The sequence below is a fragment of the Rhinoderma darwinii genome, chromosome 2, assembly GCF_050947455.1.
Source record: "Rhinoderma darwinii isolate aRhiDar2 chromosome 2, aRhiDar2.hap1, whole genome shotgun sequence".
Taxonomy (NCBI): Eukaryota; Metazoa; Chordata; class Amphibia; order Anura; family Rhinodermatidae; genus Rhinoderma; species Rhinoderma darwinii.
Window position 1 is genome coordinate 192,052,935 of NC_134688.1, and position 23,217 is coordinate 192,076,151.

The following is a 23,217-nucleotide window of genomic DNA, read 5'->3' on the forward strand; positions in this document are numbered from 1 at the left end:
CCACACGACCTCCAGACTGTGGCTTGAACTGTCCTGGTTTCAAACTATGGGCTGGTGGAATACCGAACTTTGAAAGAGTTGGTCATCCGTGATAGGGAGATGCCAGGGGATACTGGCCAGAAAAAAAACCCCAAAAAAAAAACAAAAAAACACGTGGGTGTACCACGCCCACCCAACAAGGCATATTGGATATTGGAATGCCCTGTTTGCATCCGTCTGGGGGAGAAAAAAAAAAAAAAAAAAAAGGGACCTAGAAGCAGCAGAGGGAAAATGAACAGTAGAAAGTACGGATCCCCCAGGGAATGATCGGAGCATCCACTGCAAACACCAGAGGGTGAAATGACCACCCTCTCTGGTCAGAATGGCCTCAATAGGATGAACCCTGGAATGAAAACCATGGTTAGGAAGATTATCCGCCTAGAGAAGAGGGAGCAAGGGTGTCCATTGTGGTTTGAAAACTTACCAAAATGGAACTACACCCAGATGCAGTCCAGGCATGGTATCTCCTGGACTGGAGAACGGCCATGGAGAGCACCTTCATGAACGTCACCAGGTGTCAGGGAAAAGCTACCCACTGACCAGCAAGATGGAACTACAAAGCTATGTTAGCGCCAGAGGACTGAACTAGATATCCACTGTCAAGAAGACCTGATCGCCATTCAGTGATTCCATTAAAAAAAGTGTCGAACCTAAAAAATGATTGGATGAAACTTTAGGTCCAAGATGGGGCGTCCTGACCCATCCTCCTTGGGGTTAACAAAAAAACCTGGAGCAAAAAAAAAAGCAGTCTGGAAGCACAGACAAGCTCAATTTTGTAGCTTGAAGAGTCTACTTTGCAGACCCATGCGAAGATGTGACTAAACCAAGATTTTTAAAAAAAAAAAAACAACAAGGTACCCTGCTCAGTACTCGAGAAGGCCCAACAGAGGGCTGACACATATGAAGGGGAGGATCCTGCAGAACTTGATTATGGAATATGTTGCGCCAGGAAGGAGCTGGCAAAAAGCTGCATTTTCCCACGATAGGGGATAAAAATTACAAAATAGATAAAAAAAATTAAAAAAAAGAAAAGACTATAAAGCTAGAACATTAGGGAGGCATATTAGGTGTCACGATCACTCAGGCGTGAGTGAAAGCACAAGCCGGGGGGAGCCTCAGGTAATCATTCCCGTCGTCAAGGAGACGGCAGTCAGCAACGAGGAGCTCTGTGAGAAATCGATTGGAAGCTGGATCAGCTGCCACAGCTGTGAGTCAAAGAACGCGGTATACAAACAGTCAAAGCAATGGACCTAGTCAAAGTTTGCCTGCGGCCATAGATTATTCGCTAGGGTACTTTCCTGGAGAAGTAAATAGGTGCCACTTCACCAATTATCACTTGTGGGCAAGATGCTCTGGCAATTCAAGAGAGGTAGTGCCTGCCCTGGGGAAAGACATAGGCTTAGTCTGACAAGCCCAGCAAGCCTACCTTTGGCAAAGCTAACACACTTGGCCAGTAGGATTATCAGATCCGGTGTTTGCAGTGGGAGAACCACTTGTCTGGGTGCTTCCATTTTTCTGAGAGGACTTTGGCAAAGCAAGAGTAGTTCGGTAAAAAAGAAAAAAAAAGAGACCAAAAGTCCTCTGAAAGGAGAAACCCTCACGGCTCTAGTGGAGGGTCCAGGGGCTTTGATCAGGAGTTTCACGGACTGAGGCATTAAAACAGTCCATTTGGAGAGTATTCAGCATCGAAGTCTGATTAGAGAACAGAGCCCTCCCCTCTAATAAGTCCTCGCCAGCAAACCTCCGGAGAAGGGCTGAAAACCAGCTGTAGCGCTATTACACAGTCCATCTCGAGGTAAACCCACCCCCGAAGGTTCAGAGGGCAGCCTCCTGGGAAGGTTTGTCAATTAGGCGGCCCAAAATACCCATTGTAGATTGAGACCTCTAGAAAAAAATAAAATGTAGTCTGCTGACAGAGGCAAGGACTGTACCTGGTCCTGCTCAGTAGGAACCAATTCAGAAGACAGGGCCACAGGTGGCCTTCTTGAAACCAAGCAAGCAGGGCAAAGTATTCAACTGAGCACATTAAATTTAGCAGAAGCACCAAGTATAAAAGCAAAAAAAGGCAGTCTGCTGCCAACCGGGCGAGGCATCTCGCCTCTAAGTTCTGACATTTCAACTAGCATTGAATTACACTAGAACATGGGGAGGAAACCTCCAGCTCACCAGCCCAACACTCCTGCTTCGCTGGGGTCTCCGCAACGGTCCACGGTAGATAGTAGTAGAATAGAAAAAATTGATCCAGTGCTGGAGGAGTGTTTTAAAAAGGATAGCTCTGATGAATGATAGCCATTACTAAGAGCACTTGACGTGCTTGAAACGCGTAGGCTCACTATACCTACCGGTTGCTGCCTTGATACCAAGTCTGCCTGTTACCGAACTTTTATATGTTTTGATACGAATAAATTTGGGAATACGTTCCTTTTTAAAACACCCCTCCAGCGCTGGATCAATTTTTTCTATTCTACATTGAATTACACTGTCTAACAAGAGAAGGTAATCCGTATAATACGAATACTCAGTCCACGTAAGGGGGTAATGTGGCTGTCTGATGCTCGCTATAACTGCGTAGCCAAATCAAATACACCTTCAGTTTTTATCAGCTAGACCATGTAAGGGGTCTCTAGCAGTCATGATAAAGCTGTTGAACATGGAGGAAGGTTTGGACGTCTGTTCTGCAGCCAGCGCAGAATTGGAAACTGACTCAACATGCCTCCCATGGACTCCAAACCTTTAATGAGGTCGGATGCCGCCAAGGAAGTTCCGGTCTGGGGGCAGAGCGGTGGGCAACATGCAGCAATTCACTGACAGGTTGGCTTCGTCCCAGACAATTAGTACAGAGGGGTTCAGACTGGCCACACAAACTATTACAGTGGTAACAGCATGGTTAAATCTGCAGACAGGTGTAATATGGAGAGTGTAAACTGGTACAGTAAGGCTGAATTCACAGGATGGAAATACTGCAAATTTACTGCATAGAAAATACAATGGATTACAGTATTATGTGGAGATGAGAAAATCTCATCAACATGCTGCTGAACAAACATTTTTCAGAACAGAAATCAAATCTGCAACATTTGTCACATGTGAATCTAAACTAAAATAAGATTTTCTGAGTGCTCATTGCAACATTTTTCTAAACCAGTCCACTGGGGGGACACGGACCATTGGTATATGATGTTGCCACTAAAAAAGGTGTAAAACTAAGAATTTAAAAAAAATAATAAATTGAAGTGCCTGTCCCTCCTACAGCATATACCCCTATCACAGGCACTGAGCTAGTAAGTCTGTACAGAAGCAGTAGGAGGAGCAGAACACAAAGTAATAGAAAGAATATCAGCACAAAATAAGAGAATCATGTCTGAAGGAAGACCTTATCAACTTCATAACAAAAGGGTGCTAGCAGTGTCCCCTAATGGACTGAACAAGTAAAGGATTTCGTGGTGAGTACTCAAAAGAGCCAATATTCTTGTTCGAATCAGGGGGTGGGGGCAGACTAGGACGCCCCCAAAGCAGTCCACATGGGCGAGAACAGAAGAAGAAAGGATGTAAGTATCTACTCCACAGATGCCTGTAACACCATCTTACGACCAAGTGGCTGGGAGATGTGGGACATAGGGGACTGTGTCCCTGCCAAAGGTACCAAGCATAGGGCCTGCCTATAGCGACGATAGGAGGAAAAAGTGGCACACAGAAGATGCACAAGAAATATGTGCTATAGGTGCACGAAAAGGGCCCACTTATAGCGGGTGGAGAATCCGTAAGGTAGTAATACTCACCTGTCATGAAGTCCAGTTCACCCCCAAATTTGTAGGATCAGCAGGGAAGTCACTTCCGTTTGACAGCTGCTGAGCGGTAGGACAATGATGGGAAGTAAAGGGGAACGACCTTTAGGCGGACTAGCGACAGAGGCGCTTGCGCTCATGTCGTGTGGCACCAGTGCATTGAAATACCGAGCAACCGACCGAAGTTGAGGAAAGTAGGGGGCAGCGACACCCTTTTCCCCGCTAGAAGGAAGAGGGGAAATGCCATGATGGGAAAGAACAAAACCTTTGTCTTATTGGTTGCAAAATCAATATAGGGGAATATTTATCAAAACTAGCAACAAGGCAGAGTAAAGCAGTTGCCCAAAGCAATTAGGTTGCTGCTTTATTAAAAATGAGGTGGAATTGGATTGGTCAAAAAAAATAATTCTCCCCATGCGTATATACACAGTCTTAGAGGTTGGCATCTCACAAACACCATTAGCAGATCTAAATTGAAAGCAGCAAGATATTGGAAAGACAAAAGCTAAATTAATAGGACTTTAAAAACATTGTATGCCAAAATAAACGGGGGAAGCAACGCCAAAAGTCTGGCATCGCCCAAAGTTGCAATAGCAGGAAATAAACATGGATAACAATGGCGCCGCTTCTGGAAAAATATGTTTTTTTTCTAATTAAATACAACCCCTTACAAGTCTATTCTGAAAACTAAAACTATAAGGCATTTTATAGCCATGAAAATCACAATTATGCAGGAACAGTGTAAACAAGCTTGTTTACTTGGGATAACATTCTGCTAGCACACACAAATGTATAGAGTAAACCTACTTTTCAAGTGCCAGCCTGCTTTCCGGCACATCTCTAGTGGAGAGCGTTAGAAAGACCACGTCTGAATGTGCAAGTAACAGTTCTTTGTTAAATGTTCTCCAGTTGTTTTTCTCAGAGGATGGATAACCAGATAGGAATTCCTGGAATATAGATGAAAACAAAAAGGGTAATGGTTAAAGAAAAAAAAGGATAAGTAAGATGCTGTTTTTATGCAGCTCAAGGGGAATCTGTCAGATCATTTTGACCAACCAAACTGCCAGCGTTTGGGGTCTTTTGAAAGCATGCGCCCAAATGCCTTTAGATTTCTTTCCATTTCCTTGTTTTGATCAGATAAGGGTCTTTATTTCAATATGCAAATAACGTTGGAAGTGCCACTCGGACAGTCTGAGCCATCTAAGCCTGCCTAACTTCTCCCCCGGTTCATGATTGACGGCCACTATGCTCTGCAAAGGTTCACTTCATAGAAGTCTCACGCACCTGCTGCTCCCGATATGCCTGGTGCATATCGTCAAAGGCCGATTGCGCATGCCGAGAACAGGACTTCTATGAGAACTGTGAAGTTTGAATAGCGTGGGGACGTCAATCATGAGCCGAATTAGGGGTTGGATGGCGTGGAACACCCAAGTGGTACTTCCAACATAATTTGCATAATTATTGCAGTAAAGATTATCAAAGGAAAACCCGGAAATAAGAAAAAAATGAAAGTTATGTATGATTTCAAAAGACCTACCAAATGCTGGTACAAGTTGATCAGATAGATTCCTTTTAATAAGGTGAATTATGAGAGAAGTTACCCTCCAATGACCTTACACAGTTCTTGAGTATGCCAGTATAAAGCATTTTTTTCACCATCTCATCTTTGTATTCACCAGAGAAGCTTGGTACAGCCACAAAATGCGTTATATAAGAAGCTATGCGCTAATTGGAGTTCTACATCTCTTCTCTGAAGCAGTGCACATTTTGTAGCTCCCTCTTTCTACAAACAAAATCATTGTGCATAGAAAGCTAAGGGCCTGTTCACATCAGCGTTGGCTTCCGTTTATCTGTTCCATCAGAGGAACAGATGAACGGAAGGCCAAACGGAAAGCAGCGCTTCCATTTGCATCACCATGGATTTCAATGCTATTTTTTGTTTGTTGGTTTCAGTTTGCCTCCGTTCCGCTAGGTTTCCGTATTTTTTTCACAGAAGCAATAGTGCTGCCGACTACATTGTTTCGGTGGAAAAAAAAACACAGAAACCTAGCGGAACAGAGAAACAGAAACAAAAAATACCATCAATGGTGATGCAAATGGAATCCATTCTCTCAGACGAACGGAAATCCTAAACGGAAGGCAGCACTGATGTGAACAGGTCATAAGCCACTTTGTAAAATCACTTGCTTTACTTATCTTGTACCATGTTTTAAACACATGTTTTATGGGCAAAAAGGTCAATGCAGAATTCAGTTGGATACCAATTACCAGAGAGCAGCGCATTGTGAGAGCTCAGAGGACAGATCATATGGAGTCCATTACACACAGTTAGAACTATGTTATTTGGACAGGTCAGACAGAAGAATGGACCAAACTAAACCATCTGAATTTAGAAAAGCAGCTATAAATATGAATGGAGAACACAATACCTCGAAAATGCAAAAAGTTTTTTCTAATACTCACCTTAAAACCCTTTTCTCGTAGAGTTCATTGGGGACACAGACCGTGGGTATAGGCTGCCGCCACTAGGCAGCGACACTAAAGTGTTAGCTAATTTGTACAGAAGCAGTAGGAGCAATAAGAGAAGCCAACAGAAGGTTAACCGTAAACCTAGAAAAAAAAAAAAAAGCTCTTGATAGGTCGAACCCGAACAAGAGGAACCAGTAAATGCCCAAATACCAGAGAGGAGGAAGAGAAAAAAAAAAAAAAAAAAAAAAAAAAAAAGCAGGGCCCTCCAGTCAAATCTACAAGAAGAACATTTGACACTTTTCTCGTTTGAGTTATTGAGGGACACAGACTATGGGATGTCCTAAAGCAGTCCCCTGGGGAGGAACTAGAACATTGCACAACACGTCGAGTTACCCACTGCTACCTGCAGGATCTAAAAACCAGAAAACCACTTGGGGATGTAAAAGCATGCAACTCCGTAAGACCGAGTAAGGCGTGGACAGTTACAGGAAGCGCTCCTGATGAGCAGAAGACAGATTTCATGACAATCCACGGGCCTCCACAGGGCTTAAGGAATGAGCTCCAACTTTAGTGCATTGCCTTGGATGACAAGGAGAGCTGTGACCACATAGAGATGTAGTAGAGAGCATTCTCTAAAATAGTAAAAAAAAAAAAAAAAAAAAAGTGGGCAACTGCGTCACTTCAAGACCAGATCGAGAACCTCAGGAGTTATGGGCCGAACATAAGGGGAGATGAGGGGAAACCTATCGGAGAGTAGTCCGACCGTCAAGGAGGAAACAAAGGCCAAGCCAACGACCCAAACCCTGCTGAGGAAAAGACAAAACCTGATCAATGAAAAAGGAGTGTGTAGACATTCCTCAAAACTAGTGTAAACGAGGCTTCCATGTTCTGTGAAGAATATGAGATATGCGAAGGTTATCTGGCATTCAGCAAGGGTTGCGATGACTCATCCAGAGAAACCACTAGATCTCAGGGCTATGGCGTGACGTAGCGTGATGCCAAACGTAGTGACTCGAAAGGGCTAGGAGACTGATCCGAGAGAGGAGGTAGTCTCAGAAGTATGTGCCAGGGAAAAAAAAAAATAATTGTCCGAAAAGGATAATGAGGGACCACAGTAGTCAAGGAAAGACTTGTGCCAACAGGATTATGTTAGTCCTTAGCCGTTATACGCTTTAAAATCCTAGGGGGAAGAGGCAGGAAAGGGAATAAGTACATCAACTACACCAGAGAAAGGTTAAAAAGATGACTTGCATGGGTGCAGTATTCTGCTAAAGTCATCCACTGTCCAGAAGACCACTACCAGAATTGGAACCACAAAGGGAGCAAGAACCCGGCTCTCAACCCACAATAAGAACGTGGTGGACTCTGGAAGCACTGCCGAGATGTAGGTCAACTTAAAAGTTCAAGTAGGTGACCGCATTGACCTAGTCAAACGAAAAGGGAGTAGACACCCCTCTAGGAGAGTTCAGTGAGGAAATGACCAGCAAAAGAGCAGCCCTGGGGAAAGGAATACCACTTATGGGGTACACAACATACTACCAGAAGAAAATAGAATGATCCAGTGAAGGGAGATTGATCCCAGCGTGCCAGAATCTTATGATAAAGCAGGCAAACATGCTTCCATGAAAGAAAAAAAACACAGAAGACAATTTATTATATCTGTAGAGTGTCTAGGATGATTTGAAGGTGGTCGGATATTGTTCAAGCATGGCATGATAGAGAACCTCCTATACCAAAGGACTGCCAAGAGAATGGTGAGCAACCAAACCCCCTCTGGCACGAGGAGCAGATGCCAGGCAAAAGAAGCCTAAGGCCAAGTTCACTCTTACGTTGTATAATCAATTAGGCTTCGTTCAGATCTGCGCCAGAGCTCCGTTCGTTTCGTCAGAACGGTCCATCAGAACGGAACCGTGACTGAAATGGAAACTTTAGGTTTCCGTTTGAATCACCATTGATTTCAATGGTGACGGGGCCGGTGCAAAAGTTTTCAGTTTGTCTCCGTTGTGCAAGGGTTCCGTCGTTTTGACGGAAGCAATAACGTAGTAGACTACGCTATTCGTTCAGTCAGTACGATGGAACACTTGCACAACGAAGAAAAACGGAAACCATTTGCATTGCATCCATCACCATTGAAGTCAATGGTGATGCAAATGGAAAACTATGGTTTCCGTTTGTTTGTCAGGGTTCCCTTTTGACAGAAAGTTCAGACGGAACGTAAGAATGGAGCCCTGACGCAGAAGTGAAAGAAGCCTTAGGGCTCATCCACATGGTCTGGAATTGCAGAGTTTTTCCAGCCGGAAAAAGCAAAAGCGCAGCAGAAGCATAGTGGATGAGACTTAACAAATCTCATCCACACACTGCGTAAAATTTCAGAGACTAAATTGACCTGCGGTGCGTATTTTTCGGACCGCAGCACGTCAATTCCTGCTACAGAAAGTGTGCAGAATTGCTGCGTTTTTCATAGGAGACGTCTCCATCTCCTAACATTGGGAAAACCGCCGCAATTTACGCACCATATTCTGCCGCTAAAACCGCAGGAAATTGTGCGTTTTCGCCGCAGCGGAAAGCCTTTGACTTTCAACGGAATTGCTGCAGAAATTTTCTGCAGCAATTCCGTTTTGTGTGGACAAGCCCTTATTCTGATCCGTTTTAAATATTAAAATAACGGATAAAAACGGATCCGTTCAAAATCAATGGGATTTTTATTTGAATCCGTTTTGCTTTCGTTGTGCAAGGGCCTGTTCACATCAGCTTTACCCTTCTGTTGAGGGGTTCCGTGGGAGCTTTACGTCGGGTTAACCCCTCAAAACGGAAACCTTAAGTTTAGACCTTAATTGTCTGCCTGATGTCTGTAATAACTGTGCAGCAATGTCCGTTGCACGGTCTAGCAAAATAGGGTAGTCTGCAATACAATTACTCCACCTAAGCAGCAAATAATATGGCATACTACGCTCAGTTACTATACAATCAAATCCGCAGCGGAGGAGGCTTGCAAAACCAGTGAAAGGAACAGGGAAGGGGTGAGCTGGGAAGTAGCACCCCTATATTAAGGGCTTCTGCTCCTGGCCTCAAGCGGAAAAGGAGTTTGGGAGCAAAGTAATACCGAGCTATGCAAGCATAGGAGGGGACAGAAACTACCCAATGCATTAGGAGAGGAGTGCAACTCAGTGGGCTGCAATAAAGCCTGGGCCTAAATTAGTGTTATTGCCAGGCACAGATAGAGAAGAAAAAAAAAGCAACGCAAGCCCGGCCAAGGGATAGGTGGACGAAACAGTACACAGGAGGGCAGGGGGAGGACGCAGAGGATTTGAACACCGCAGTGCGAGTTCCAGGCAATAAACCGGGAGATTCAGCTCCCTCTAGAGTTCCTCTTCAGCTCCCAGGTGCAAACCAGCAGTGTCATCCCTTCAGTGTGCCTCTGTCGAGCGGAAACCCTGGTGGGAAGCAGGCAGAAAGCGGATGAGCTATGGGCTGGTGGGTGACAGAGGAGCTCTTGTGCTTTTGTTCCATTTGTCTTTTTTGCCAGGGGCACAATAGCGCGATAGGATTGACACGGTGTGCCCTGCCCGTAGTTTGAAGAATAGGGAGACAGCGTCAATCCTGCTTCCTAACCTAGAGGAAAGAAAAGAGACTGCTGCATAAGCAAGGAGGTCTGACTCCTACAGACACAAGCTAAAAATGATTAGCTCAGTGTCTGCAGAAGGGCTATAACTGGTGTAGGAAAAGCGGACACTATTAGTGCTTAGTGTCACCTCCTAGTGGCAGCAGCTTATTCTCACAGATTATGTCCCCAATAAATTATATTTCAACTAGAACAGTTATATTCAATGTGCAGATGATATAAACAGAGCTTGTTAAAGTGGTTTTCCGATAATCATTATCACCCTATCCACAGGATAGGTGATATCCGATCAGTGGGCGTCTAACTGCTGGGACCCCCACCAATCACAAGAACCTTGATATTCCTGGGGGCCCAATAGGAACGGAGCGGTAGTGGGCATGCTCATCCAGTGCTCCATTCATTTCTATAGGGCTGCCGAAGTTGGCGCTCCGCAGCCCCATAGAAAAGAGCGGTGGTCGAGCATGCCCACTACCGCTCTATTCCTATGGGGCTCCCAGGAATGTCAAGGTAAGTCTGTTCTCTTGATCGGTGGGGGTCCCAGCAGCTGGACCCCCACCGATCAGATATTTATTACCTATTTTGTGGACAGGTAATAAATAAGGATTATGGGAAAACCCCTTTAAAAACGGCTGCTACTATTATTCACACCAATGACGGCCTCTGGAGCTTTTCAGAACTGGAGAGTTGAAAAGCGGTTATTGATAGACATTTTTCAATCAGCCTCTATCCCTTATCAAAAATGGCTCCTTACAATAGGTTGCATTCTGTTGCACAGCAAATGTGGAGACAAACTATTTAGCGTCCCCTAACAGTAGCATTTTAATACAGATTAACCCCTTGAAGTCAAAGCAATTTTTAGCTTTCATTATTCCCTCCCTGCCTTCAAGGAGCCATAAGCTTAGTAGTGGGCAAGAAAAAAAAAAAAACTCCCAGCAGATAGTCATCTTGTATTAGGTTTTTCCATGTTTTCAACTGTATCTGCAACCTCAGGATGCAGATAAAGTTGAAGCTTATGATCGAGAAGGGGGCCGTCCGTTCCCTGCTCTATTTACTGTGTAACACCTGCCCCTCAAGGCACTGCGCAGACAGGGGCGATGAGGTCACTGCCTCACGCCTGTCTGTGCCGAGCAGTGAATGGCTTGACACGCCTATTTTCAGAATCCACTGACTTCTGCCATGTACCGGCGTTTCAGGTATCCTATTGGTCCACGGTGTCCTCTATACCCGCCCCATTTACTTTTTTTCCACCTCAAAATACCACCCCATTTACTTCTGGTTTAGCCTCAATGTCTGCCCCACACGGTAGATAGGGGTAATATACAGGATTTATGGGGTAATATTCAAGGATGATGGCGGGCTGGTACATACACGGATGATGGGTGTCCCTGTATATAACCCCCATAATCCCTGTGCGCAGGCATGGCGGATAGCTGGTATACGCAGGCATGGCGGCTGGCATGGCGGAGGTTACATACAGGAATGATGGCTAGCTGGTATATAAAAAGGGATGATGGGGGTTATATACAGGGACCCCCATCATCCCTGAATAGAACAGCCCGCCATCAACCATCTCTGTATATTACCCCCATCAAATGTAAAGACCATTGGGGTGGGCACTGTCCGCTCGCCGTGGCGCTTGGGCATTGAGGCTAAGCAAGAAGTAAATGGGACGGGCATTGAGGAAACCATGGTCCAATAGAATGCCTGAAACGCTGGTACATGGCAATATGCGCCGAGCCACACAGACTAGAGGGATCTCCTCCACTAGTAGTTTGAAAAGGGTTCGGCAAGTATGTATTTTTATTAGGCACTATTGGGGCATTATACTCTGTGAGGGGCGGTGTCGGGGGATATATTCTATACAGTAGTATATAGCAGGCTCAGGGGGATCTATAGTAATTCAATGCCGTTGCATGCAAAAAGGGGTGTGGCATAAAAATAGTTACTAAATCGTAATCTAGGTTACAAGTTTAATTAATCGGAATTTTGATGTAGGTCATAATCATCCAGCCCTACATAAGCTTAGTTTTTGGGTTTCATCTTTACAGCTTTGGTGAAAACAACAATTTAACATTCTACTGGTCAATACAACTACGGTGATAGCAAATTCATATAGGTTTTTTTTTTTTTATCTCTTACGAAGTTGACAAAAAAAATAAAAAGAAAATTTTTTAACTTTTAATATTGGGTATAAACTACTAAAAACTTTATCAAACTATTTTTAAAAATGTATTAGTCCTCCTAGTGAACTTAAATCAGCGGTGTATTGCAGTGTATTGTGATTTTTGTCAACTCCTATTAAGCCACGCATTAGGCCCCCAGGCTAGCATGTCAACCATCCGCACCACGCGATCGTGTAGCGGGGGGGGGGTGGGGGTTTGGTGATGGGTGGTCAGTGGGGGCTGCCCACTTTTTCTAACGGTTTTGTCGCTATTGACTGCGGCATCTAAGTGGTTAAACGGCCAGAATCAGCGTTATGTCAGATCCTGGCCGTTAGTGCGAGGTGTCAGACGTAATACATTGTGTCAGCTGTAATACAAACCTGACACCCGCAGTGTATCAAACAGGCTCAGTCCGTGAGCCTGCTCCATACTCCCCCCCTCTCACTGTGATGCACAGTCTCATCATGGTGTGTCAAGGGGTTAATATTGTTAAATAGAAGACTTCAATTGGGTGCAGTGCCATTTCTGACATGAATACTTCAGGAGATAAGTATCAGTTTGGTTACCTTTAAGACCTGTACAACACATGAACACCACTCTAACTGGCTGCGAAGAGCTCTTCTTTCTGGCTTGAGACAATGAATTACGGCTTCATCTAGTCTCTTATTGGACCGAAATAACTCCACCAGTCTGATATTCACATAGACATCATCAGGGCGTGCAAACAGCTCAGACTGGATTAAATCGAACAAACGATTCCACCCAGCTTCACCTTGTGAGTTTAGCAGCTGCTCCTAAGAAGAAAAAACAAGTAGACAAATTAAAAAGAACAATTTCAGGAGAGAAAATACAATATAATTATAAAAGTATTTTAATCCTGTAGAAGCAGCAAAAAGATTCTCTTTTAAAGTGACACTTCAAGCAGATGGTAGATAAAGTAGAAACAGCAGCTCACCGGGTCACTCCAAAATGTCATGTACAGAGAAAATGCACCAGTCCGTCCCATTGGGTTAGCTTATACCCAACCAGAACTTGGCAAAAAAAAAAGTGCAAAGACGTCAGAATTCATCCAAAGTCAAGTGCTTTATCCTACACAAAGACGTTTCAACCCCAAATTAATTGAAAGACTGCATTTCGGGTCAAAACGTCACTGTGTAGGACGTTGAAAGAATAGAGTACTTGAATTTATGAATGTTGATGTCCTTGCTAGGGATGTCACGATACCAGAATTTGGACTTCGATACAGATACTTCGTTTAGTATTGCGATTTCGATACCAAGTCGATACTTTGCCAACAGTAATAAAAAAAAAAAAAAAAAAAAGTTACCTTTTCTGATGTGAGGCGCAACGTGTGATGATGAATTTAACCTCCATTTGCCTCACATTAATAGTAATTAACCCCATCATGTTTCTCAGTCAATGTGTTAACGTGAAAGGTACATTAATTACTATTAATGTCAGGCACAGAGGTTAAATTCATCACACCTCGTGCCCCACAATAAGTGATAGAAAGCAGTTTATTTTATTTTTTTACAGCGTCCACATCATAAATGACGCAAACAAATTGTTGTGCAGGTTATTACGGCCGCGCCAATACCCAATATGTGTATTTTATGTATTGAGACTTATTTGAATGTTTATTGTAAAAAAAAAAAAAAAAAAAAAAAAAAAAGGCGTAAGTGTATTTTTTTAATTTAATATTACTTTATGGTTTTACTTTATTTTTAAACTTTAATGTACTGGCATATAGCTATATACTGATAGTAATGTACGGTATATATCTATATTACAGTACATTAGCATGTGTACTGATAGGTATGTCCTAACAACTGCCTGTGTACTAAGTATGGCCTAACAACAGTAAATATGGTAAGACAGCCCTGGGGTCCTTCAATAGACCCTGGGCTGTCTGCCCATATATGGTATGGCCCTCGATCGCATCACAGGTATTCCCTGTGACACGATCCAGGGGCATCCCCCCTTCTGACTTTCCCCTAAATGCTGCAGTCCGCTGTGATCGCAGCATTCAGGAGAATAGCGGAGATGAGGTTTCTCTGATCTCCCCCGTTATAGAGCGAGGCTGTGGCTGTGTAATACAGTAATTGCCCCGCTCCTGACATTAAGTGCACGCGCGGTCAGCATGAGGTGATGCGGCTGGTGCTAAAGTAATGAGCGGCAGCACAGCCACGGAGGACAGAACACGGGGGTGTTTTGCAGTGCGGCCGCCATGTTCTGTCTTCAGTGCCGGCAATCATTAGTGCAGCGCTGGCCGCATCACATCATCCTGACGGCGCGCACTTGTCATCAGGACTCAGGAGTGCGGCAATGACTATTACATAGCTGCAGCCGCGCTCTCATTCATTCATGTGTTACTATACTTAGCTGTGCGGCCGCACAGCTAAGTATCGAAATACATGAAACAACGGTATCGAACCGTTTGGGGATGCAAAGTATCGAAACAGTATCGAAGTTTCAATGCATCGTGCATCCCTAGTCCTTGCACTTTTTTACCAACTCCAAGAACAGAGTCCTTGCTTAAAATGTCAAAGGCTTAGTGGTGCAATTTCATTACCAGTACTCAAGGAGATCGTTTTTAATCAAAACCTCCAGATGACCGCTTCCAAACATGGTCAAGGTTCAGTAGTCGAAACTATTTCCTCAAGACTGTTAGTGCCTAATCGTAGGACAGTCATTTATGGAAAATTGGTGATGGCCGACTGCTTAAAAATGCAGCGCTCTGCAGGAAGAGGAGCATCAGGTCAGGAAGACCATTTCCTTTATTGGGTAAGTATTTTATTTTTAACGAGAAGCAGCTTATTTACAATTAGAAACCTAGCACTAAATAATGTTGGAGTTCGGTGGACTGGAGAGCTCCGTACCGGCTTCATTAACAGGACGGAAAATAAATTATCGCTTACTTTTAGTCTGTAAATGACGGGATCTCCTGGAAACAGCTTGGCTGCTCTTTCCACCCAGTATTCTGCTCTACCATCTGTAACATTGATCGTGCATATTAACTCGGCAATCTTAAGAACAAGATCCTTCTGAGTGGGATTTAATTCCAACGAACGCTAGAAAGAAAATGAAAACAAGTAAAAAAAAAACCACTACTTATTCATGCCGGTAATGTTTTGCTGTTACACGTGATCAGAATCAATGGACAGTTTGTAAGCCATCAAATTACCTTGTAACAGCTAACAGACTTTTCCACATTCCCCTCAATTTCAAACAGGTGTCCAAGAAACCGGTGAGCTTTGGGATCTCTTTCCTGGACATTAATATATGATGATACACACCTGAAATATCAATTTTGGTTTACTAAAACATGACTGAAAACCCAACAAAGGAGAAATGGACAGTTTTAGGTTTTGGAAAAATGAATGCACAGATCTAGAAACATTACACAAAACAGCAGACTAACAGAACCAAGGCATATCTCCTGGACATTGAGCCTCCAGCTTACGACAAGAGCAGCAATCCATTTCTACTATATGTAGATCTGTATGTAAAGATCTCTGGTGACCCTTCCTTTTTCTGACATTTTAGTCACTCAGATTTAAAACACACTTTTACTGATATGTTACAATCCTTTCAGATCTAGAAACAGTGATCTGATTTGAACGTAAGGGTATGCTCACAGCGCTAAAAAAAAACAAAAAAACCACCATGTAAAACGTCAAATACGCTAGCGCTTCTTGTAGGGATGTCACTACACCAGAATTTGGACTTAGATACCGATACTTTGTTTAGTATTGCGATTTTCGATACCAATTTCGATACTTTGCCAACAGTAATAAAAAAAATAAAAATTCTTCCGTTTTCTGATGTGAGGCGCGACGTGTGATGAATTTTGAACGCGCCTCACATTAATAGTAATTAATCCCATCATGTTTCTCAGTCATAATGGGTTAATGTGCGAGGTACATGATGGGGTTAATTACTATTAATGTGAGGAACATGGAGGTTAAATTCATCGCACCTCGAGCCTCACATTAATAAGTGAATGAAAGCCGTGTTTATTTCATTTTTTTACAGCGCACACATCATAAATGATGCAAAAACATTGTTGTGCGCGCCATTACTGAATGTGTGTATTTTATGTATTGAGACTTATTTTAATGTTTATTGTAAAAAAGGTGAATGTGTGTTTTTATTTAATATTACTTTGTTTTTACTTTATTTTTAAACTTTAATGTACTGACATATATCAGATATGTGCCAGTACATTAGCCTGTGGACGGATAGCACACAGGCAGTTGTTAGGACATACTTGGGTATGTCCTAACAACAGGAAATATGGTAAGACAGCCCTGGGTCCATCAATAGACCCTGGGCTGTCTGCCCATATATGGTATGGCCCTCGATCGCGTCACAGGAATTACCTGTGACGCGATCCAGGGGCATCCCCCCTTCTCATTTTCTCCTGAATGCTGCAGTCAGCTGTGATCGCAGCATTCAGGAGAATAGCGGCGGAGATGAGATGTTTCTCTGATCTCCGCCGTTATAGAGCGGGGCTGCGGCTGTGTAATACAGCCATTGCCCCGCTCCTGACATTAAGTGCGCGCGCGGTCAGCATGAGGAGATGCGGCCGGCGCTGCACTAATGAGCGGCGATTCAGGCACTGGGGACAGAACATGGGGGTGTTTTGCAGTGCGCCCGCCATGTTCTGTCTTCAGTGCCGCCGCTCATTAGTGCAGCGCTGGCCGCATCGCATCATCCTGACCCCGCGCACATGTCATGACTCAGGAGCGGCGCTGTAGCTGAATTACACAGCCGCAGCCGCGCTCCCATACATTCATGTGTTACTATACTGAGCTGTGCGGCTGCGCAGCTCAGTATCGAAATACAGGAAATAGCGGTATCGAACCGTTTAGGGATGCACAGTATCGAAGTTTCGATGCACCGTGCATCCCTAGCTTCTTGTGACACGCTTATTAAAAAAGGCGCTTGACATGCTCATTAAAATATAGGCCTTTCACACTTTCTGCGTGTTCGACGCATTTTGTGCACGCTTTATGGCGCATAAATAGAAATTCCATTCACATGTGCCCCGTTTTTGGCACGCTTTACATGCCAAAGACGTGACGCTATTTATTTTTTTAACACAATTTAAAATAGTCACGTAAAAAAACGTGTTGTTTGTACGGACTTTCCTATGGATTTTAATGACGCACAATCAAGCGTTTTTGATGCGTATTTCGTCACGTAACAGGGCTTAACACGCTCTGCAACCACAGAACTCACCTGCAGCAGATCTTGCAGAGAGGTGAGAAAAAAAAACCAGCTTTAAAGAGGATCTGTCATAGTTTAGTAAAGCCGAATCTCCTAGCTAATCTAATAGGCGCAGTCACACTGATAATGCTAGTGAAAATTGTGTCCCAAAAAGTTGATTTTAGAAATTGAGCTTTTTTCTAAATATGCAAATGAGGCTATACTAGACAAGTGGGTGTCAAGACCAGCGATTCTCCTGAGGTGGAGCTACCTCACAGCCTCTGACACTGTCCTATCAGCATGAAGCTGCTTCACACAGTGTGAGAGACTGAGGCGAGGGTGCTCACTTCAAATAGCCATATCTCCGGCTGTGGACCACCTAGAACAGTGGTTCTAGTGGCATATGAAAGAGGAGATTCTTATCTTTCATAGGTCACCAGGATTGAAGTTGAAAAAACCAGAGATATCACCAGTTGAAAACACAGTCTGGAATGGAAGCTACATACTATATGATCACACTGTGTTGCTGGGCAGGGAATGGGCAGAAGCTTTAGGACACTGATTGGACAGAGTCATACAGAAAACATTACACCACCCAGAGTGAAAAGAAAGCCTAACCTCCCATTTGGCAAGTATAGCCAAATTAGCATATTTAGAAAAACGCACATAACCTTAAAAAAGTTTTAAAAAATAAATAAAAATTACATTGTAGTTATCAGCATCATAGCGCCTATTAGATTAGTTAGGAGATGGGGCATTAACAAACTAGTGACAGATCTTCTTTAAATCTAACTTCAAAAGCAAGTGTGGGGGCTTGCAAGAGTGTTGTGTTTGGTCTTAAAGAGGCTCTGTCACCACATTATAAGTGTCCTATCTCCTACATAAGGCGATCGGCGCTATAATGTAGGTGACAGCAGTGCTTTTTATTTAGAAAAACGATTTTCACCACTTTATTAGCGATTTTAGATTTATGGTAAGGAGTGTCTTAATGCCCAAGTGTGCGTGCTTTTACTTTCGACCAAGTGGGCGTTGTACAGAGGAGTGTATGACGCTGACCAATCAGCGTCATGCACTCCTCTCCATTCATTTAGGCAGCGCATAGGGATCATGCAGGATCCTTATGTGCTGTCTTATACTAACACATTAACAATACTGAAGTGTTTAGACCGTGAATAGACACTCCACGGGATGTCTATTCACAATCCCTGCACTTCGTTACTCTGTCTATGGTAGTTACAGCAGAGGAAGCGTAATCTCGCGAGATTACGCTGTGCTCTGCTGTAACTACCACAGACACATTAACAAAGTGCAGGGATTGTGAATAGACATCCCGTGGAGTGTCTATTCACGGTCTAAACACTTCAGTATTGTTAATGTGCTAGTTACTCCGAACGCTCGTCTCCATACATAATGTCGGCAGCTGACAAAGATAATATTTTCAGAATTTAAACCGATACGATCAGCTGATGAACGAGCGTTTGCTCGTTCATTTGCTGATCGGTCCGGTTTACACAGGGCAATCGGGAACAAACGTTCTGTGAACGCTTGTTTGACCGCTAATTGGGCAGCGTAAAAGGGCCTTTACTTTGTTTTAAGTTACTGAATCTGTGACATGCCTCATAGTGTACATTGTAATTAGTACCAAAGGTAACAGCTCCCGATAGATGAAGGTGGCTTGGCAGTCCCCAATTCCAGAGCCTACTTTGCTTCACAGTTACAGCATTTCAAGGGATGGGGAGTGAGACAACTGAGGGATTCAAATGGTAAATTGCTGGTTCATTTACAAAAGGTGAGGGGGTCCCTATTTACCCTGTTAAAATTGCATAAGTTTAAACTTAAGCCTAACTAAGTGCCCACGGTCATACTCATGCATAAGATATGGTGGAAACAGCGAGACTGGAGGGTATCATTGGGGTCACTAAATTGACGCCACTGTGGAATGCCCGTTCGTCGACTACAGGGCATTTACTAATGGGAACGTTGTGGTATTAGATTTGTGACACTAGGTGTCTTTACATTGACAGAATAATTAACTTTTTTCCCTCTGCATCCCACGCTCACAACGTTTAATTTTTACTCGACGCAGCTGTGTGAGACTTTTTTGTGGTAGGAGTTGTACTTTATGCAGGTGCTGGTTTGGTACATTTACATCGTTTTTTTCCAGCATTTTTCCAAAATAAAAGTATATAATTTACACACTTTCTTTTTACAGCATACACCGATAATAGACGACAGTATCAGTTTTCTATTCAGGTTATTACGGTTGCGAAAATACCTAATATGTGTATATTATTTTATGTATCGGGATGTATATTTATTGCAAAACTGGGCATTTGTGTATTTGTTTTTAGAGATTAACTTTAAAATTACATTTTACTAAATTTTTTAACTTTCATGTACTGGCATATATCTTTATGCCAGTACATTAGCCCTAGTACTGATAGTATACAGGCACTTTTTAGGGCATACCTAAGTATGCCCTAACAGGAAATGTGGTCAGAGAACCATGGGGTCCTTCAATGGACCCTGGGCTGTCTGTATATATATATAAAAAGGTATGTCCCTCGATCGCATCACACGATCAAAGGGTGGGTTCCCCCCCGGGTGGGTCCCCCCCCTACTCATTTTCCTTTTGAATGAAGTGGTCAGCTTTAAAGCAGCAATCAAGGGGATACAGCCATAGCCCCACTCCTGATCGCACGGGCACACTTGCTGTGCCTGTGTGATCATCATGATGTGATGCTGCCGGCGCCCCACTAATGGGCAGCAAGCACTAAAGACAGAACAAGGGGATGCTTTGCATTCTGTCTTCAGGGTCGGCACCCGGCCATACCACATCATGCTAGTGTCTAAATTCATGTATTACAATAGTAGGCGGTGCGTCCACAAAGCTTAGTATCGAAATACATAAATTCACTTATTCTGTACCATTGGCGGATGCACAGCATTTAAACTATCAATATTTCGATGAATAGTGCAACCCTATGCAGAGCCACATTTAAAAGATTAAAAACAGGCAAATTACTGGGTCCAGAAGGCACCCCTGTGTTTGAGAAGAACAGTGATAGAAAGGCCATTATTTCTGATGTTTCAGGATTCTATTATGACAGGGTCTGTTCCACAGGACTGGTGCATAGCAGACGTGGTGCCAATAATCAAAAAGGGGTCAAAAAGTGAGCCCATAAACTATAGACCTTTAAGTTTAACCTCCATTGTGGGTAAAATGTTTGAAGGTGTTTTTTTTGTTTTTGTTTTTTAAGAGATGTTATCCTGGAGTATTTCAATGAAAATAAAAAAGGTATAACTCCATATAAGCATGGGTTTAAAGGGAATGTGTTGCCAGCAAAACATGTTTTTTGTTTTTTTTTAATTAAACATTTAGTGTGTAGGTGTTTAAACATTGTTCACATTTTTTTTATTTTTTTCACGAGTCAGGGAATATTATAAATTAGATTCTAATTTATAATATTTCCCATTGCTGGTCACTAGCTGGAGCTATTCCCAAAATTGCAGCATTGCGTGTGGTAAAGCAACCACATTGCTTTTTGCTGCAAAATTGGGAAAAAAGCACTCGCTCTAGTGAGCTCTGAGAATCCCCCCCTCCTTTATCCTGGCTAGTGCCGGGATAAACGAGTCTAACCTCCTACACTGTGTGTTAGCTCAAAAAATGGCGACACACAGTGTAGTAGGTTTACATACAGTAGTAAACACACACAAACACGAACATACATAGAAATCTCTTACCTGCTCCTGCCGCCGCGGCTCCCTCCGGCCCGTCCGCTCCGTCTGCTGCCGCTGGTCCAAGTGCACAAGTCCGGAAGCCGCGACCGGAAGTAGTAATCTTACTGTTCGGCCGCGACTTCCGGTCCACAGGAAAATGGCGCCTGACGGCGCGCATTTCAAATTGGACTGTGTGGGAGCGGCGCATGCGCAGTTCCCACACAGACGGCGTACACAGAAGTGGATGGGACGGGACCCATTCGCAGTCCCTATGGGACTGTGGCTGCCGTATTCCATGTCTGTATGTGTCGTTAATCGACACATACAGAAATGGGAAAAAAATGGCAGCCCCCATAGGGAAGAAAAAGTGAAAAAATAGAAAAAAGTAACACACAAACACACAAATAAATAAAAACGTTTTTAATAAAACACTAACATTAAACTGACATGAAAATTTTTTTTGTGGTGACACTGTTCCTTTAAGTGTAATGGTCCAGTGAAACTAATCTGATCAGCTTCTGAGAAAGGAAAGCGCTAAACACTATCGGGGTGATTCATTGGATAGCATACCTGGATTTTTCAAGAGCATTTGATACTGTACCACACAAAAGGATATTACAGAAATTGTGAAAATGCTGGGACTGGAAGAAAACGTGTGTAAGTGGTTAAAGGAACAATGTCACCAAATATATTTTTTTTATATCAGTTTTATGTTAGGGTTTTATTAAAAACGTTTATATTTATTTGTGTGTTACTTTTTTCTATTTTTACACTTTTTCTTCCCTATGGGGGCTGCCATTTTTTTTTCCATTTCTGTATGTGTCGATTAACGACACATACAGACATGGAATACGGCAGCTCCAGTCCCATAGGGACTGCGAACGGGGCCCGTTCCATCCACTATGGTGTACGCCGTGTGTGTGGGAACGGCGCATGCGCCGCTCCCACACAGTCCAATTTGAAATGCGCGCCGTCCGGCGCCATTTTCCTGTGGACCGGAAGTCGCGGCCGGACAGTAATATTACTACTTCCGGTCGCGGCTTCCGGACTTGTGCACATGGAGCAGCGGCAGCAGACGGAGCGGATGGACAGGAGGGAGCGGCGGCGACTGGAGCAGGTAAGTGATTTATATGTATGTTCGTGTTTCAGTGTGTGTTTACTACTGTATGTAAACCTACTACACTGTGTGTTAGCTCAAAAAATGGCGACACAGTGTAGGAGGAGGTTAGACCATTCAAACCCCTCGTTTCTCCCGGCACTAGCCAGGATAAAGGAGGGGGGGATTCTGAGAGCTCACTAGAGCGAGGGATTTTTTCCCAATTTTGCAGCATAAAGCAATGTGGTTGCTTTACCACATGCAATGCTGCAATTTTGGGAATTGCTCCATCTAGTGACCAGTGCTGGGAAATATTATAAATTGAATCCAATTTATAATATTTCCTGACTCGTGAAAAAAATAAAAAAAATTAGAACAATGTTTAATCACCTACACACTAATTGTTTAACTAAAAAAAAAAAAACATGTTTTGCTGGCAACACATTCCCTTTAAGGAACACTCAATGATAATAACCACCCTCTGTTTTCTAACCGTACATACTCATATTGGGTCACCATTACTAGTGTTGTACCACAGGGCTCAGTATTGTGCTTAAATATATTTATTAAATCGGTAGAGGGATTGCACAGTAAAATATACATTTTTGCAGGCGATATGGTGTGTAAGGTAACAAATGTGGACAGTACTCTAATACAAATGGGCCTGGATAAGTTGGGAGGCTTGGGCAGAGAAGCAGCAAATAAGATTTAACACAGACATGGAAAAAGACTTAGGAACTTTAGTAGAGTAAGTAAACTTTACTGTAGCAACTAGTGTTATAGAGCTGCTGCCAAGGCAAATACCATGGGGTGACTCAAAAGGGGCATAGATGTGCATGACAAGATCATAGTACTACCACTTTATAAATTACTAGTCAGACCCCCACATGGAATAGTGTGTACATTTTCGGGCACCAGTGCACAAGACATTGAACCCGCTCAAGCGTTTCTAAAGCCGGCAGCTGAAGTAATAAATGGAATGGGTGGGCTACAGTACCCAGAAACATCATCAAAACTAGAGTTAATTAAGATAATAAAAAAATAAAATAAAAAGACTGCTCAGGATTGACCTCTTAACTATGAATAAATATATCAAGTTAGTATAAAGATCTC

General features: G+C 43.2%; 1 protein-coding gene across 2 annotated transcripts in view; it reads right to left on the reverse strand.

Moving 5' to 3' along the window:
- Positions 1–23,217, reverse strand: part of LOC142742665 (E3 SUMO-protein ligase RanBP2-like) — a 186,206-nt gene that overhangs the window by 144,267 nt on the left and 18,722 nt on the right. For both annotated transcript variants that reach the window (XM_075852663.1, XM_075852662.1), the window contains exons 3-6: positions 15,262–15,373; positions 14,996–15,148; positions 12,644–12,871; positions 4,632–4,771 (exon numbers count right to left, since the gene is read on the reverse strand). In XM_075852663.1, the coding sequence (XP_075708778.1) occupies positions 4,632–4,771; positions 12,644–12,871; positions 14,996–15,148; positions 15,262–15,373 (633 nt within the window). The remainder of the gene's footprint in view (positions 1–4,631; positions 4,772–12,643; positions 12,872–14,995; positions 15,149–15,261; positions 15,374–23,217) is intronic.